Consider the following 16,156-nt stretch of genomic DNA (forward strand, 5'->3'; position numbering starts at 1 on the left):
TTTAACACACTCCATACCAGTAGATGGCGTTAATGCTACTTCACGGTTTTTGCCAACCGCCAATAAAAATCAAGAAGAAGGATGAAAAAAGAAGTTCTCACCATATGTCTATGGTTACATGTAGCAGGCAGAGCTTGTTTTGCAGGGACAAGGATTTGCCGAGGCTTCTGAAAACATGCTGGCTGCCTTGGTGTGTGGAGCTGCGGTGTTTCCAGGGCTTTTCTTCGGCTTCAGGAAGATCTTAAAACACACCAGGACGCAGTGGAGCGAAGCCGACGTCACCGTAGTCAGTGAGAGGTCAGCTTCCTCACGAGTAACAAGCTAATGTTAGCGAGCTGCTGCTAAGGTCGTGGGGACTGAACTTCTAATATTTCAGGGATAGAAGAGCTGTTAAAGTCGGGACATTTAGCTTGCTTTTCAAATGAAGAGCCTGGTTATGCTGAAACCGTCTGACCACTTTATTAGGTACACCTGTAAATCAGCTAATGCCTACAGCCCAACAACTGTGGCATGAAGACTTAAGAGAACTTCTTTAAGTTCAAACCATGAATGAAAAAGGAGAGGAAAGTGGATGTAAATAACTGTATAAAAAAATGGCCCTGAGACATGCTGGTGTTAGTATTTCAGAAACTGCTGACCCACTGGGATTTTTACCCACTACTTCAGAGGCGACTTTGAAGACTGTTTCAGCAGCTTACGGTGTGTGGAGTACAACTACTGAACTCACAGCACTTCAAACCTTGAAGCAGACGGGCTACAGCAGCCGATGACCTTACCAGATGACCCTTTTGTTCCTAAGAACTGGAATTGAGGATTTCATTGTAAAAAGGCTCTCCAACAATGCACAAAATGCCTCATGAGTCTGGAGCAGCTGCAGTATTAAGATGGTAAGGGGTGAAATTAGGTGTAAGTAACATGAAAGCATGGATTTATCCTGATGTGTAACAGTTGTTCAGGCTGGTGGTGGCAGTGTTATGGATTTTGTCTTGGCACATTTGTTCCCCCTTAGTACAAGCTGAGTTGTTTCAGCATCGATTAAATCATGAATTTGATTAAAGCTGTTGTGTTTCATTTGTCCAGTATGGTAACATAGCTGGTTTGATTTGGAGTCTTTTGGTCACATAATCTGAAAGCTATTGGAAAGTAAATCCATATTTTTTCTTTAGAGGTGACCTATTAATCTTCCTTGATAAGATTGGGATACAAAACATGTCCATTACATTTGTTGCATAAAATCTTTCTCTTTTTGCTTTGAATGTTTCTAGAAGCAAAGACCAAGGGGAAATACAAACTGTATAAAAGTACAGTATAGTTGAAAAATATAATAATTTTCTTGTGTATGCATGTCACATACACAAGAAATCTATAAATACATGTTTCTCAAGAGTTTGATAACCGTTTGTGTGGGGGCAGGGATGTTTGACCAAAAAGCTGCTTTTTGGCCCATTAATTATTTTAATAAGAAATGTATTTCTGTATTCATTCTTAATTATGGTAGGATTAGTCCTCCATACCAGTGTACCCGTCTTCTCATGGGCACTTCCAGCAGAATAACGCACCTCAACACAAACCTGAAATGTAGCTGATATGGTAAAACAGGAAATTTACATCATGAATGTAACCACGATGACAGTATTTACTAAAATCTATGAGGGCAAAAAAAGGGCAGTTTTCAAGACTAATGTGTGTCCAGCCTGGTACTAGCAAAGGGTAACTAATAAAGTGGCCTAAATTAATTTGAAAAACAAATCCACAAAAAAAAACGTATATCAAATTTGTTCTCACTCTATGCTGTTCATTTTCTTGACTAACTCTTAAAATAAATGGAAAATAGTTAAACTTTTTTTTGATTCCCCAAATTATTATTTAGTAATCAATCCATCATAAGTTTGACAGGAGTCAAATGAGTTTAAAGTCACAATTTATAAAGAATAATACATTTTTCAAGCTTTAGTTGAATGTGCAGAGGCTGTTCCAGTTAAGTTTTTCAAAAGGATCCAGGGATATTTTAGCTTCCAGGGTAAAAAAAAAAAAAAATCAGCATTAGGATTCAGTTTTACAGTAGTTTAATTTCATCTGGTTTGATGTATTTCTACAGACTGCTTTCTGCTGTCCATGGGTCGCTGGCCACTGCAGCTGGAGTCACAGTTGTTTCATCTTGCAGGGATGTGATGACTGACAGGTGAATGACTCTATAAATCTACTGGTACATTTTCATTGTAGTATAGGAAAAACAATCCAGTTAAAATGCTTCATGTCTCATGATGCACAGTCACTGGCTGGTGAACAGTTTTGTCCTGTTTGGAGTTCCCTACATGGTCTTTGACATCTACGCCATGTATCTGAGCCACTTCCACACTGAGAGGAGCAGAGCTGGGTCCAAAGCTCCCAGTGGACACTCGCTGCAGACGGTCAGGGCTTTCCTTCGCAAGGACTGGATGCTGGTTCTCCATCACACGGCCCTGGTTTTTATTTTCACACCCATCACACTGGTGAGATCAGTGAGGAAATTCATATTCATTCAGTCGAACCTTTGCCGTCACAGATTTTCATTCATTTGGAACGTTTTGTGTCAGATCTAAAATCATTAACTTTGAGTGAGATTCTTCGAATGTTTTGACGCAGCTCTTCACCGTTTGGAAATATTTCCAGATCACGAAATAGTTAATTTAGGTGAAATATTCTTTGTAACAAAGTCTTTATTGGCTAGATTAGGTCCTGATGTAAAGGGAGCATATATCTATGACTGAAACGAAACATTAAGTTGATTATTGGCCACATTGTGCCTGTTTTTAGTTTTTCAGGAGAGGTTTGGGGGATTTCTTTATTGGCTGCATGTTCATCACAGAGCTCAGCACTCCCTTTGTCTCCATAGGGAAGATCCTCATTCAGGTGAACAATGAAAGAAAAACATTCTCTTTCTCATTCTTTGCATCACATCTTGGTAGACTGCTCCAGTTTTTTAACTCGCACGCTTCTGGTTATGTTTACAAACAGCTGCGCCTCGACGGCACCAAGCTGCATAAAATCAACGGCCTCATCGTGCTCCTGAGCTTCTTCACGTGTCGCATCCTCCTCTTCCCCTTCATGTACTGGATGTACGGCCGGCAGTTCGGCATTCCTCTGCACCGAGTGGCCTTCCACCTGCCTCTGCACTGTAACGTGGGGAACCTGGTGCTGCTGGCTCCACAGGTCTACTGGTTCATCCTGCTGCTGAGGAAAGCACAGCGACTCTACCTGAGGCAGAGGAGGCCGCAGGTAGACGAAGATGTGAAGAAGGCAGACTGAGGAGCTGGTCTGTTCATTTACGACACTGAGACCGGAAAGCATGGCTTCTGTGCTTGGTTTTACTAAAGATTTATTTGGACTGAAACGTTTTTACAAGTATTAAGGCCAGTTTAAGAAAAAGAAAAAAAACTAAATACGAATAAAGTCGTATTTTGAAAATAAAGTAGTAACATTACCTAAATAAAGTTGTAGTAAACACAAAAACATCAGATTATTAACCAGTCTTTTGACGTGTAAACAGATTTTTTCTTTATCTGTAAAACCAGTAGCAAAATATAATTCACAATAATTTGTTTTACCACAGTTGAAAGACTACTTTTTCCATGTCAGTTCTCCTTATAGTCAGACTTTTTTTTGGGAAACATGACTTTATTCTTGTAATTTTATTTTGGTTAATTTTCAGGTAGACTGATTAAAAACTTGAAGTCATGCTAATGCTAACTACAGGGCACACCTTAACATGTCTCCATGGTCAAATTATTTAAAATCTTTTCTACAACTACCGCCATTTTTGCCTGTGAAAAGTTTCTTTTTTTAATGATTCAGATGAACCATAATTCAAAAGTAATGTCACATTTTCATTTGTTAATTTTCAGTAAATTCTTCTTAATTATTACTTTTATCTGTTTCGGAGTTATTTCAGAGGCCATTGTGGGATTTTTATTCATTAAAAGGGCCACCAACAATTTTTTCCACATTTTTGGCCTTCAAATTGAGCTTTATGAAAATGTTTTCTAAGGTCAAGAAATCAATCAAAAAGAAATCTAGACTAACTTCAGATGCTTTTAGCCTTAGTGGTCTACTTAACACTGGTGGATGTTATTTAACGTTACAGTTCAAAAGAGCCAACCTTGCTGAATATAACAAGGATAGCTCTCAACCTAATTTCATATCCCCTAATAAAAATAATGAACCAATCACATCTTTGCACTAGAAAATAACACGTATTTACTAGAGTTCAGGTTTTACACCTGAGTGTAAAGTGTGGATTCTGAAATTCAAAGCGCCTCATCTCTAGTAGGAAACGCGCAGAGAGCATCTGTTCAAGCTGCAGACGACACAAGCTGAGTGATCTTCTGATGCAGCACTGCCTTCATGTGCTGGTTGCTCAGGTTGTCTGTGATGGTGGAGAAGAAGTGGCGTGCGTCGTCGCTCTCCGAGTGGCTGCAGCTGTCTGGGAAAGCCGCCATGACGGCCTCGTAGTGGCTGAGGATCTCCAGGCTGCACAGGAACAGAGGCTCAGACTGGCCTCCTGGCATCATCACCTGGAATAAACAAAATGCATGTCAAATCTCAATATCAGTGCTCGCAATGACACAATCATAAGGAACTATTTGGATAAGATATTTCAGGGCGCACACATTAAAGATGCTTTCTTTTAATTATCTTCATCTTGTTATAATCTTGCAACAATACCGCCAACTCCCATTGATGAGCAAACTTTAAAAATTATACATAAATTGCTCCATTATGATTTATACTTCTGTAAATGTTGCACAGCTGTGTGACATCAACGTTCTTCTGTGCATGCGGGTTGCTTTGGGAACATAAATCGTTCACACACAAGTGTCACTGCGGTCACATTTAATTAGCAGTCTGAACGACAACCATGAGAGAAAAAACTATGTAAATCAGTAAAAAAAAAAAATGGAATTGAGCAGTAAGATCTGCTTTGTGATCAACCTATTTCCAGGCTTTATCAGGGTGCCCATATCTGCATCCATGCCTGTAACTTCATAGCCATTAAAAGCAGTTTTTCCACACCAAACCTTTGCTGCAGCTATGTTGCTGGTAAAATCCAGATATAATCATTTGATTCCTACCTGGATGTGCTGAACGTGGCAGAAGAGCTGGCTGAGAACGAAGAGGACCTCCTGGCTTGGAGCTGCAGCTGCCTCCTCCATGTGAGCATCTTCTGATTCCTGAGGAGAGTCTTCTGCATGTTCCACAGGATTATGATCTCTTTTTGCAGCTTTAACAGACGGATTTAACTCTGAGGAATCAGGAGCTTTAGGACACTCTAAAGAAGAAGAATGAAGAGGCAGTTTGGCTTTCACACAGTTCATCATGTCCCTCACAGCATGGGCGTACAGCCTGCAGATGTGGGCCCAGCCGTCAGAGGACAGCCAGTCGGCGCAGCTCGAGCCGCAGAGCAGCTGCAGGACTCGCAGCAGGAGAACCGACAGGCGCAGCTCGCACGAGAACTGCCTCAGATCCAGGAGGGGCAGGAAGTCCACGTACTCCAGAGAGAACGGGACGCTGAGGCGAGCCGACGTGATCAGCTCCCTGAGGACGCCCAGCAGCCGCTCCCACTGGGAGACGGAGCACCAGGGGAGGCTCTGCGTCAGCGCCACCAGCAGGCCCTTGCTGAACATGCTGACGTGGTCGGGCCGGTGCCGGTCCAGAGAAAGACAGGACAGCATGGTGGACCGCAGGGAGTCGGACAGGGAGCAGCACTCCATCCAGGCTAAAAGACCCGTTCCCGGGCCGTACTCGGGGAGGTCCAGGCCGGACCAGTCCTAGGGGGGGGGGGAACAAGGACAGGAACGTTGCTGCAGCCTGGTTCAAACATCCAAACCCTTTGATCATCTCAGCCCGTTTCAAATACTTAATGAAGTCTAGTTTATTTGAATAGCACATTTCAGCAACAAGGTAGTTCAAAGTTCTTTACACCTTAAAAACATCACACAGTCACCAACTGGGAAATGATCAATAAATATCACATTTGATCAAATACCATCATTAAAATCATCAATGCACATCAACTATATTGATCAATAATCCATTTTCTACTAATCAAAAGCAACTTTAAACAGATGGGATTTTATCCTTGCTGTAAAGGAACTCAGTGTTTCAGCTGTTTTGCAGTGTTTCTGGAAGTTTGTTTCAGTTTATAGATTAGCATAGAGGCTAAATGCTGCTTCTCCATGTTTGGTTCTGGTTCTGTGGATGCAGAGCAGAACCAGAACTAGAAGACCTGAGAGCCTTAGAAAGTTGATACAACACCAGCAGATCTTTAATGTATCGTGGTGCAAAACCGTTCAGTGATTTATAAACTAACAACATCTTAAAGTCTATTCTCAGAGCTACAGGGAGCCAGTAGAAGGACTTTAGAACTGTGTGATGTGCTCTCACTTCCTGGTTTTAGTGAGCGCGAGCAGCAGCGTTCTGGATCAGCTGCAGCTGGACGATTGATTTCTCAGGCAGACATGTGAAAACGGTGTTGCATTAATCATTGCGACTAAAGATAAACACATGAGATTCTCTAGAACGTGCTGGGACATTAGTCTTTCAATCCAGGAAATATTCTTCAAGTGCTAGAAGGCCGACTTTGTAACCGTCTTTATGTGGCTCTGAAGGTTCAGAAACACTGCACCCAGATTTCAGATGTCATCAACTTAAAACAAGCTTCTATGTCTTGTTGAAAAGTTAAATTTGTCTTATTTTGCACTAGAAATTAGGCAAAAAAATACTTATTACTAATATGTGTTTTTGCAGTGTGGACATGATATTCCTACCTGTTCAGGAAGGTCACAGACTTCCAGCAGAGAGGAGGGCACCTCGTTTTTAAAGTGCTCTCCCCACACGGGCCTCAGATGGAATCGAACGGTCCAGTCCAACTCCTCGGCCTTGTTGTAGAGCCAGTACAGAGGCCTGGACCAGCTGCTGGGGGCTGCCTTGATCTCCGCCCCCACCAGCTGCCCCAAAGTGGTCAGCACTGACACCAGCAGCTCCTTGTTGTCCATGGAGCGTAGGTGGACGGCGCCCTCTGCTGGCTCCTCCCAACATCTATCAGATGATTCATAATGAAGTTAAAAGGTGAAAAAGTAGAAAATATAAAACATTAGAAACTTCACATACACACACCTGTAAGCCTGGTTGTAGAGTTGGGCCAAGACAAAGAGGAGGGGGAAAGGAGAGCAGCTCAACACCCAGTGAGGGGAAGGAGCTGCTTCCACTGACAGAGCAGCATGGAGAAGCTGCAGACTGAACTCTGTGTCTATCTTATCGTCATCTGGAGATACATGGAGAAATCACAGAGCGAATCCTTCAGCAAATGTTTCAACACATCATCCACCCAAGTACATGTAAGGCCTGGCTACAAATACTAGAAGACATAAGAATTGAAGTTAATAACTACAAATAAAAGTCAAATATTTATAAAGCCTGAGAAATAAAATGATTCATAGCAGATTGTGTCACACTTTGTCAGATTACAAACATAGAGTTCAACGAATTGCTTTCCTAGACATGAAAAAACAGTAACGCATTTCCAGAAAACGGCTGGATGTTTGTTTTTTAAACAGTTTGACTGATTAGTTGAGAGCCAAATGGAAGTAAAAGACGTACGAAAAGTCAATTTGGGATAATGGGTTCCCTCTAAAGTTTATGGTTGTATCAGGACAAAATGTGAATAAATACAAATTCTTTCACAAGGCTCAGTAAGTTTTCCAGAAGATTTTTTAAGAAATAACAAGGGCATCCTCACCCATAGCTGAGAGGTTGGGCAGGACAAAGGTGTTGACGACCTCCTGAGGCAACAGGAAACTTCGCTGCTTCTTCTCCTCATTCATCAAGTCTGGTGTCATCAGAAGATCCAGGAACTTGAGGAGTTGCTGCTTCTCACTGGCTGACATGGATTTGCTCCTGATTGTGTCCTGCAAACACCTGCATAGCAGATTCCTACCACTCGCAGCATTTACTTTATCATCTTTAGGTTCCCCTTCATTTTCTCCTCCTGGCTGAGCTTTGAGTCCAGGCAGCTGCTGCAGGATCTTGGCCATCAGGGAGAAGGCTCCCTTGTTGAAAACGGCCGAGTGGCAGCAGGACTTTAACGCTGCCTCTGGGTTCTGAAACGCCACTCTGGCCACCAAGGAGACGGCGGTGGTCAGGTTGCCTTGCGACGCTGCTGCTGAGGCTCCTCCCCCTCCTTGGATGATGCAGTTGAAGGCCATGTTGAGCTCCTGTTGGAACCCCTCCGATACAGCGGAGGAGACGGGCTGCTTGAAGAAGCCCCTGCTGGATAAACCCAACATGGCAGCAAGCGTCTGGTTCTTGTCTTCTAAAGAAAGTGCAGAAAAAATATCTGCGGCGATCTTCATCAACTTCCTGCATTGACTAATATCGGAGTTCTCAGCGTGTAGGAGACTCATGAGAGTAGAAGAGAGGCTGAGGAGGGTACGATGCTGCCGGAAAGCAGCTTGATTTTCGTCCAGGCATTGAAGCCAGAGCTCAGAACGAGCCCAGGATGCCTGGCCTGCAAACAGCTCTGCAAAGCTGTGGTAGTCCTGCAGGCGGTGAGCGATGATCACCGCGGTTACCTGAGCCTGAATGTCAGGAGCGTTCTCAACAGCAGGAAGGTCCAGGGGTTTGAGCAGATCTCTGAGCGTGTTCGTCTCCGCCACAGCTTCAGGAGCTTCGTCGAGAGCCATCAGGACTCTCTGGATGCTGCGTTGTAGCCTGACGGCAGAGAAACATGGAGTCGAAGGGTTGCTGACCACCAGAAGGCCTTTATCTTTCCAAAACTGTGCGAGACCTGTGATGATCTTCAAGGCTTCAAACAGCTTCATCGTGCCGGGCTGAAACCGAGACGGCGACAGAGAGGCACTCAAGTCTTTCTGAGCGTCTCGAATAAGTTCAGCACTGAGGGTCTCAATCTCTCCTCTGCAGCCGATCATTTTACACAAAATGTCCAACTTTTCTTTTACAGGAAGAACGACTTCCTGCGTTATCAGGAAGGACGTGTACAGAGCATCAAGAGAAACAGATAAAGACTGAAAACACACATCTGTAGAAGCCACCAGATCCGTCATGTCTTTCAGCGCATTAAAGAGAACATGCAGGATGTCACCGTTTGCAGACGATGCTGTTATTTCTGCAGAGTCCAGCTTCAACCTCTTTGCAGCGTGAGGAGACTCTGAGGACAGACGTTCAAACTGGTTGGCAAACATCGTCTCTATGGTTTCTTCGGTCTCTGATTTAAGTTCCTCTCTTCCTTTCCACAGCTCCCACCAAACTTCCAGAAAAAATCTGACATCTTCTTCCCCAGCGGGATCGCTCCTGACGTGATCCGTTAGCCTTCCCAGCTCCATGGCGATCCGATCCGGAGGAAGGAGAAGGAGGAAACGGGCAAAAATGGGCGCAGCAGCAGTCGACTTCACCAACTCTAGCAGGACGGCGTGGTTCACCTCAGGGAGGCTGTTCTGGAGGGAGAAGAACGGATTCTCCCTCCACGCCTTTTCTACATCCTCCTTAGCTTCTCTGCTCAACAGCTTCAACCACACAACACAAACAATCCTCTTCTTCCAAGTTAAAGCTTGAAGGTTGGGTTGGCTGTCAGGGTCATTTGGTCCACAGATTTCTTGGAGTGCTAGCAAGATCGGGCGCCCAACATGGCTCCAGTCGGCTTTCGGAAGCGAGGACAGAGACGAGTGGAGACACAGCTTCTCCGCCTGCAGGAAAGCCCCCTGAAGAATGGCTGAATCTGAAAGAACCAGAACTTCATGATTTAGTTCAAGCACCAGACAGGTTTATAACCAAGGCCATTTCTAGCTTTCTGGGAGAGGAGATTCCTAACCCTTTAGGTAGCCCACTACTACATTTTACAAGTGGTTGAAATTATAAATCATGATACAAGTTAAACTCATAAAAAAACTATAATACAAGAAAATCCACAATCCTCTATCCATCAGTAATTACAACAGATTTTGAATGTTTCTAAAAACTCAGCTAAAATTTGAATAAACGGGTCTGGAGTCATTTATCTTTTTTTGATAGCATTTGTCTGGCCTCCTTTTCATGCTAACGAGAATGATGGAAAGCTGTCAATCACTGCCGGTGACCCGGTACATAACTCCATCTGAGAGTACAGTCCAACAAATATGAGCTAATAATGACAACAACAACAAAACACCAGCTAAAGTTCATCTTTACAGTTTATTCTGTTTACATTCTACATTTAGTTTATTAACAAAAAATGTATTAAATATATATATTTATATACAGTAGACGACAAGCGGACTTCATAGGGTATGAAAACAGTGGAAATATACATTACCTTTGTTCATAATGAGCGCCATGGCGGCTGAATGAGGAGAAAAGAAGCCCAGTCAGTAAAAGCAGCTTTACAAACCAGACCAGCGGTTCTATGTCGCGGTTCAACCCAGTTTACTGGTATCGGCGTGCTACAGTTATCCTCATTTTTTTTAACATCATGTCAACATTTCAAGAGTCCAGTGCTTCCGCTTTTTTAACGTGTGGCAGCGGTCAGCTGTAGCTACAGCGACGCCTCTGGACAGTGCCGGTACTGCGGCTCCCACAGCCACATCGATATATAAAGTAATTTTTAAAAAATCCTCTACTATAAAAATACATTATTTTTTATTCTCTTAAGCATTTTCTAAAGTATTTTGTAATTTTTTTTGTCATGCAGTTTTCAGATGATTGTCACGTGATACAAGGTGAGCTGCGTGAAGTTCTTTTTCTTACAAAATGAAAGCGAAAGCGTCTTGATACACATACACAGTTCTACACGGAGAACCAAAGTGGAAATCACCAATGAATAATCACCATGGGTCTGCTGCTGGAGTTTTTTCTGTGCTATTTTATAGCAACAGGTATGTCGTTTAAAGACGTTTGTGTATTTTGGTAAGCATGGAGTCATTTTGTGTGGAGTATAACATTGTGTTATACTAATTCGTCATATAACCCTCCACAGGCGTGCACTGTGTTCATCAGATCCAATGGCTGCCCTGTCAGTTCACAGATGAGCATGTGAGCCTCAATAACGAGGGTCATGTTGAAACTCAGCTCATCCATAGACAGGCCATGCTGCAGTTTGGTCAAAAAGGAGACACTCCTGTTAATCCACATGCCATCACTTTTCTGATCACTGGTAAGTCACTCCCTGCGGCCTGTAAGTCAAGGAAACGGAGCTGGAAACTGCTGCATTTCAGGTTTTATCCTTTCTGGCGTAGGATCCAAGCTGGACCTGCGGCGGTATCTGGACGGGGTGGAAGCAGAGCAGCTGGAATGTGAGCTGCGAAGGTACAGCACAGAGGGCATGCACATCCACTGGCCCAGCCAGGAAGCGAAGGATTACAACCGATGGTTCACCTGCACCCTGAAGCAAGACAAGGGCCTGTTCACGGTCACCGGCTTCCTCAGACATCCGTCTAACGAACCTCCACCGGGGCAGCAGGACTACCGCAGCTGGCCCGCTATCGCTGACACTGAGATCCTGACTACATCTGGTAAACCTCAACAGATGAGAAATACAGTGTTGAACATTCACACCTCGTGAGCTTTTTGAAATGACTACTGCAAACCTTAAGTGTAATTGGGGCTGAATCGGCTTAATCGTGATAAATGAAGAAATTTTGTAATCGATTAATTACTAACTGGATTATACAAACAGACTCTAAAATGGGCATTTGCTGAAAGAACAACAAACAACCTCAGAGCACTAATTAAGCCAAAATTACATACAAATTAATATATTTTAGATTTATGATGAAAAAAAGCTTATTTTTCTGTAACGATTTTCAGCCCAGAACTCTTAAAGTGTCATTGTTCAACTTCTGTAAAAAAATAAATAAAAATCTTCCTTTAGGCACATTTCGCTATTATAATTATTGCAGCTATTAATTGTTTAATTAAAAAAGAATCAACACATCATCCCTATGCTGTGTTGATGTTTTAAGTGAAACAGATGGGGCTGAGTTTTTTACATGTTGACGTTAGAAGTATCTTTTAGCTACAGATGCATTCTTCACTACAAATGATCAAATGCACAATAAAGGAATGCTGCGTTATTGCATTCTAGGCAGTCAACTATTTTATTATTTAAAATAGGATTTGAAATATTTGCCTATTTGTATGTTATGAAGTATTTACTAACATTGAATAAAATAAGCTTAAGTGGTCAAACAAAAATCAGCAGAATATGCCAAATTGTTTTACCTGATTATTCAACTAATTGTCAGAAAACTTAACTGGGAGATTATTTCACTTATTGCAAGACTCTTTTAAACGATCAAATAAAACAAACTGCTACAAGTTCCTGAAAAGTAACTTGTTAGTTTTGCCTTATTTTATGTGTACTACAAAGATATCTGCACTCAAAACAAGACAAAAACACTTGGTAAGATTTTGTGTTTTTACAGTGTAATGGTTTTTCTGTAGATGGATTCTCCCACCTGAGCTGTAGATCTCTGCAGCTCCTCCAGAGTTACCCACTGGGTGCTGCTCTGATTAACGCTCATCTCCACAGATTATCAGTTTTTTTTCTGTTGCCTTTTCCTTCTATTTCATAGTAATATGACACTATGTTGCATATTGCACACGATTCCAATAAACCACATTAAAATGTGTCAAAAGTTTGAGGGGATGTGAAAACCTTTGAAGTTATGAGCATCTCGTACTTCAAAATCTGAATGAAGGTGTTAACCACCCTATTCATCCTTCAAATGTTGATGTATGGTTAACTTTGTCCCGCAGTTGCCATGGTTACCAAAACCCAAACTCCCTCTGTGAAAGCCACCCTGGGTTCTCAGCAGAGGCTCCACTGCCAGTTCGGCATCGACCACCGGGGAGCAAACACCACGGTGGAGTGGCACTGGCAGCAGCGCGGAGAGAGAACCAAACTCTTCAGCCACTGCAGCCGGACGGGGCAGATCCAAGGCTCCGGAGTGGGGAAAAAGGCCCTCGCTGGAGGAGATGCCACCTACACACTGCCCTTCACCAAGATGAGCAGTGAAGGGACATACATTTGCTCTGTGCTTGTAAATCCACTGTTTGGGAATCAGGACGTAGTGCTGCAAATCGAAGGTGAGAGAGAGAGAGAGAGAGCTTCTCGGTCGGGTCAGTAAATAATGTCGCCTGGTTTGGGTGGGAATAAAAATAAAACTGTCTTAATAATAAAATCCAACAAAAAAAGGGATTGAATATTAAAAATAATGATTTTTATTCACAGTTATTAAAACCCCTTAACCTGCGACGGAACGCCCGCGTGTCGTGTTTCCATTGTATTTTCCGGGGGTGAGGGTTAAGGGGGTTTAACCAGGCAATTAATTACATCCAGTAGGGAAACCCAAACATTTCTCCCCTGGGCGATACGCTCCCATTCAGGAGTTATAAATAATCCTCCCAGCATAATCCAGGCTGTCTTCGCTGTGGGATGTTCCCAGAAAACTTGCAAAGTGATTCACCTTGGAGGAATCCTGACCAGGTGCCACAACCACCTAACCTGACTCCATCTGATGCAGAGGAGGAGCAGCTCTGTCCCAAATTACCCCCTGAATGACGAGGCTAATTTCATCCACTCATGTCCAGAATCTCATTATTTCAGCCATATCTCATGACTGAAGGCAAAGGTCGGAGTCTAGACGGCCTGGAAAATTAAAAGCTTTGCTTTTTTGATCAGCTTTTTTTCCCACCATGACAAACTGGAGTCTGTCTTTACATCTCTCGCTCTACTCTACCATCACTGTGAAGGTACTGAAACTCCATTGAGTTTGTAGGCAAATAAATCAGAGTTTGAATATAGCGAACTAAACAGGGCTGGTATGAATGAGCAAAATTATGCAAAACTTATATTTTGCATGTTTTTATGCTTCCATTCGAACTGTTTGAACTCAAACTGTTTCTAAAACCAGCCCACGTACCTAAAATGTGGGCAGTTTTAACCAGACAAATAGTGCCCTTTATTACATCCATTTTGGACCTTTGGTTTACATTAGTTAACACAGACTTGAATGCATGTTGCACTGCATACATGCTGCAATTTTTTTTTACTGTGTTTGTGAATACATTTTAAGAAAGAAAGTATTTGAGAGGCTGCTTCAAGAATCCTTTAATTGTTTTTCATTACTGATTGAAAATCTATTTGCGCCAGTTCCTAAGCACTAGAAACCTATTTTTTAAAAGAATAATTGTATATTTACCTAGTATTGCATCAGTTTATCTTTAAAAAATTTATCATTTCATTCTTTTAGAGCCTCCCCGTGTCTCCCTGAACGTGGGCCCTGTTCTATCTGTGCTGGACGGCACTGAACACAAGGTTGTCTGCGAGGCAGACAACTACTATCCTCTGGACGTGGAGATAAATTGGTACGAACAGGACCCGGCGGCGTTGGGTCAGCGAGTCGGAGCCCCGCTTCCCAAGATGCTGCAGAACATCCTTCTGTCCAGCCACAAGCACAACCAGGACAAGACCTACTCCTTGTCGGGCTTCTTCTACCTCAAGGCTTCGCTCAAGGCTTCAGGGAGGCAGTTCACATGCATCGTCTCCCATAAGTCGCTAAGAATGCCTGTCAAGAAAAGCTTCATCCTGCAAGTCGAAGGTGAGAGTAGTCCCGAGTAGCTGCGCTGCAGAACCACGGTCCACCACCAGATGGAAGCAGAGGGTTACATCTGGTTTGTTCTCTCTGTTCAGAGCCGACCAGCTGGACCTTTTACCTCATGGTTTTATTCATCTTGGCCTTCCTGCTCGTTGTTCTGGCTGTGATGTTGTCTGCCCTGCACACAGGTGACCAATCGCTTTAAAATTATAAGAATGTAAGACCCATGTGCATTTTATTATCTAAATGAGACTTGTATTTTTTTTCTCCACAGCAAGAAAAAAGTCTAAGCAGGTAAAGTTACACTGAATCAGAATTATTTTTGAGTCAATTACCAATTTCAGTGTAAAATGTAGGAAAAACCTGATGAGTGTGTGAGTGTGTGTTTTTTATCTTTGTGTGTTCTGAGCAGAATAAACCATACTGAGCAGCGATGGACCATGAAGAGAATTAACACAACAAGCCTGGACTTCCTGACTCTTTTCTCCATGTGCATCTTATGATGATCATGATGATTTGTTACTTGTATGCAGCTTGTGTTTTCTACATTGCACTGACTTTAATGTAATTTTAAGAGTGATAATTCCTGGATACGAAAACTTGACAAACTACTAATTGCTACTATTTGAGGTGTGGAGCCCTAGCATGTACTCTGACTGAGTAAATATTGAAGAAGTTGTATTTAAGCTACAATTCCAAGCAAAAGTTTTCACCCCCTTTGAATTTTTCACCCCCACAGTTTGCAGGCATACAGTCTATATTTCACGCGATTTTCAGGGTTTTATGATGTAGAATAATTTTTAAAAATGGAATAAATCTTGGGTGTGCTGTAGTGGCGCAGGGGTTAAGCACAACCCATGTATGGAGGCCTTACTCCTTGACGTGGCTGTCACAGGTTCGATTCCCAGCCTGGTGACCTTTGCCGCATGTCCTTCCCCATCTCTCATTGCCAACTTTTCTGTCAATTAACTTTCAAATAAAGACCACTAGAGCCAATAAAACCTTTTAAAAAAATAAAAAATAAATAAATCTCAAGTGGGAAAATTATGCAAGAATGGTTTTCAAAATTTTTACAAATAAAAATCAGAAAGTGTGCCGTCCATTTGTATTTCTGCCAACTGAAAGAATTCTTTGTAGAATAATTTTTACAGGTACAAATCTTTCCAAACCAAAACATTTGCCTATTCTTCTGTTAAATAGTTCAAGCTCAGGCAGATTGGATGGATCTGTGAACAGCAGCGTTTAATTCTTTCCAAAGATTCTTAATTGGATTTAGGTCTGGACTTTGACTGGACAATTCAAAAACACAAAAATACTTTGTTCTAGGAGTCTGCAACCTTAACAACCCAAAAAGCCATTTTTCATCTCAAGCCAGCCAAAAAAAAAAAAAAAAAACTAATTTGGAGCTGCAGAAGACAACTTATCCATTTATATAAATATCTACTTTGGGGAATGTGTTGCCATAATTAAAAAATGTGTTGCCATAATTTAAAAAAACCCCTAAACTTTATATCTGTTTTTAGGATTTA

The 16,156-nt window shown here is 42.3% G+C and overlaps 4 protein-coding genes across 4 annotated transcripts in view; 2 read left to right on the plus strand and 2 right to left on the minus strand.

Annotated features, from left to right (window-relative positions):
* The window catches only part of LOC103474876 (uncharacterized), a 264,378-nt gene that overhangs the window by 9,355 nt on the left and 238,867 nt on the right, over positions 1–16,156 (minus strand). The gene's annotated exons all lie outside the window — the stretch shown is intronic.
* On the plus strand, positions 55–3,904 carry LOC103474890 (TLC domain-containing protein 3A). The gene is made up of 5 exons (XM_008426155.3): positions 55–297; positions 2,099–2,182; positions 2,273–2,492; positions 2,797–2,892; positions 2,998–3,904. Exons 1-5 carry the CDS (start codon positions 176–178, stop codon positions 3,286–3,288), a joined length of 813 nt encoding a protein of 270 aa, XP_008424377.2. The 5' UTR covers positions 55–175; the 3' UTR covers positions 3,289–3,904.
* On the minus strand, positions 3,342–10,522 carry gemin4 (gem (nuclear organelle) associated protein 4). Its single transcript, XM_008426154.3, has 6 exons — positions 10,346–10,522; positions 7,778–9,772; positions 7,156–7,303; positions 6,807–7,077; positions 5,112–5,807; positions 3,342–4,553 (listed from the first exon to the last, which is right to left on the minus strand). The coding sequence occupies exons 1-6, from the start codon at positions 10,365–10,367 to the stop codon at positions 4,332–4,334; spliced, it is 3,354 nt and encodes a 1,117-aa protein (XP_008424376.2). The 5' UTR covers positions 10,368–10,522; the 3' UTR covers positions 3,342–4,331.
* dhrs13b.2 (dehydrogenase/reductase (SDR family) member 13b.2) lies at positions 10,747–15,727 on the plus strand. Its single transcript, XM_008426153.3, has 8 exons — positions 10,747–10,904; positions 11,006–11,182; positions 11,265–11,540; positions 12,787–13,116; positions 14,283–14,630; positions 14,723–14,815; positions 14,902–14,921; positions 15,040–15,727. Exons 1-8 carry the CDS (start codon positions 10,859–10,861, stop codon positions 15,052–15,054), a joined length of 1,305 nt encoding a protein of 434 aa, XP_008424375.1. The 5' UTR covers positions 10,747–10,858; the 3' UTR covers positions 15,055–15,727.

Source organism: Poecilia reticulata, chromosome 13 (genome assembly GCF_904066995.2).
Source record: "Poecilia reticulata chromosome 13, P_reticulata-male-v2, whole genome shotgun sequence".
Lineage (NCBI taxonomy): Eukaryota > Metazoa > Chordata > Actinopteri > Cyprinodontiformes > Poeciliidae > Poecilia > Poecilia reticulata.

What these genes read in the sequence shown, in the direction of transcription:
- LOC103474890 (XM_008426155.3), top strand. Translation starts at nt 176, where the DNA reads ATGCTGGCTGCCTTGGTGTGTGGAGCTGCGGTGTTTCCAGGGCTTTTC. An exon ending in AGGGATGTGATGACTGACAG is followed by an intron (nt 2,183 to 2,272) that starts GTGAATGACTCT and finishes CATGATGCACAG; the next exon opens with TCACTGGCTGGTGAACAGTT. An exon ending in TTTTCACACCCATCACACTG is followed by an intron (nt 2,493 to 2,796) that starts GTGAGATCAGTG and finishes GCCTGTTTTTAG; the next exon opens with TTTTTCAGGAGAGGTTTGGG.
- gemin4 (XM_008426154.3), bottom strand. Translation starts at nt 10,367, where the DNA reads ATGGCGCTCATTATGAACAAAG. An exon ending in GGCGCTCATTATGAACAAAG is followed by an intron (nt 9,773 to 10,345) that starts GTAATGTATATT and finishes TGGTTCTTTCAG; the next exon opens with ATTCAGCCATTCTTCAGGGG. An exon ending in GCCACGTTCAGCACATCCAG is followed by an intron (nt 4,554 to 5,111) that starts GTAGGAATCAAA and finishes TGTTTATTCCAG; the next exon opens with GTGATGATGCCAGGAGGCCA.
- dhrs13b.2 (XM_008426153.3), top strand. Translation starts at nt 10,859, where the DNA reads ATGGGTCTGCTGCTGGAGTTTTTTCTGTGCTATTTTATAGCAACAG. An exon ending in CATCACTTTTCTGATCACTG is followed by an intron (nt 11,183 to 11,264) that starts GTAAGTCACTCC and finishes TTTCTGGCGTAG; the next exon opens with GATCCAAGCTGGACCTGCGG. An exon ending in CTTCATCCTGCAAGTCGAAG is followed by an intron (nt 14,631 to 14,722) that starts GTGAGAGTAGTC and finishes CTCTCTGTTCAG; the next exon opens with AGCCGACCAGCTGGACCTTT.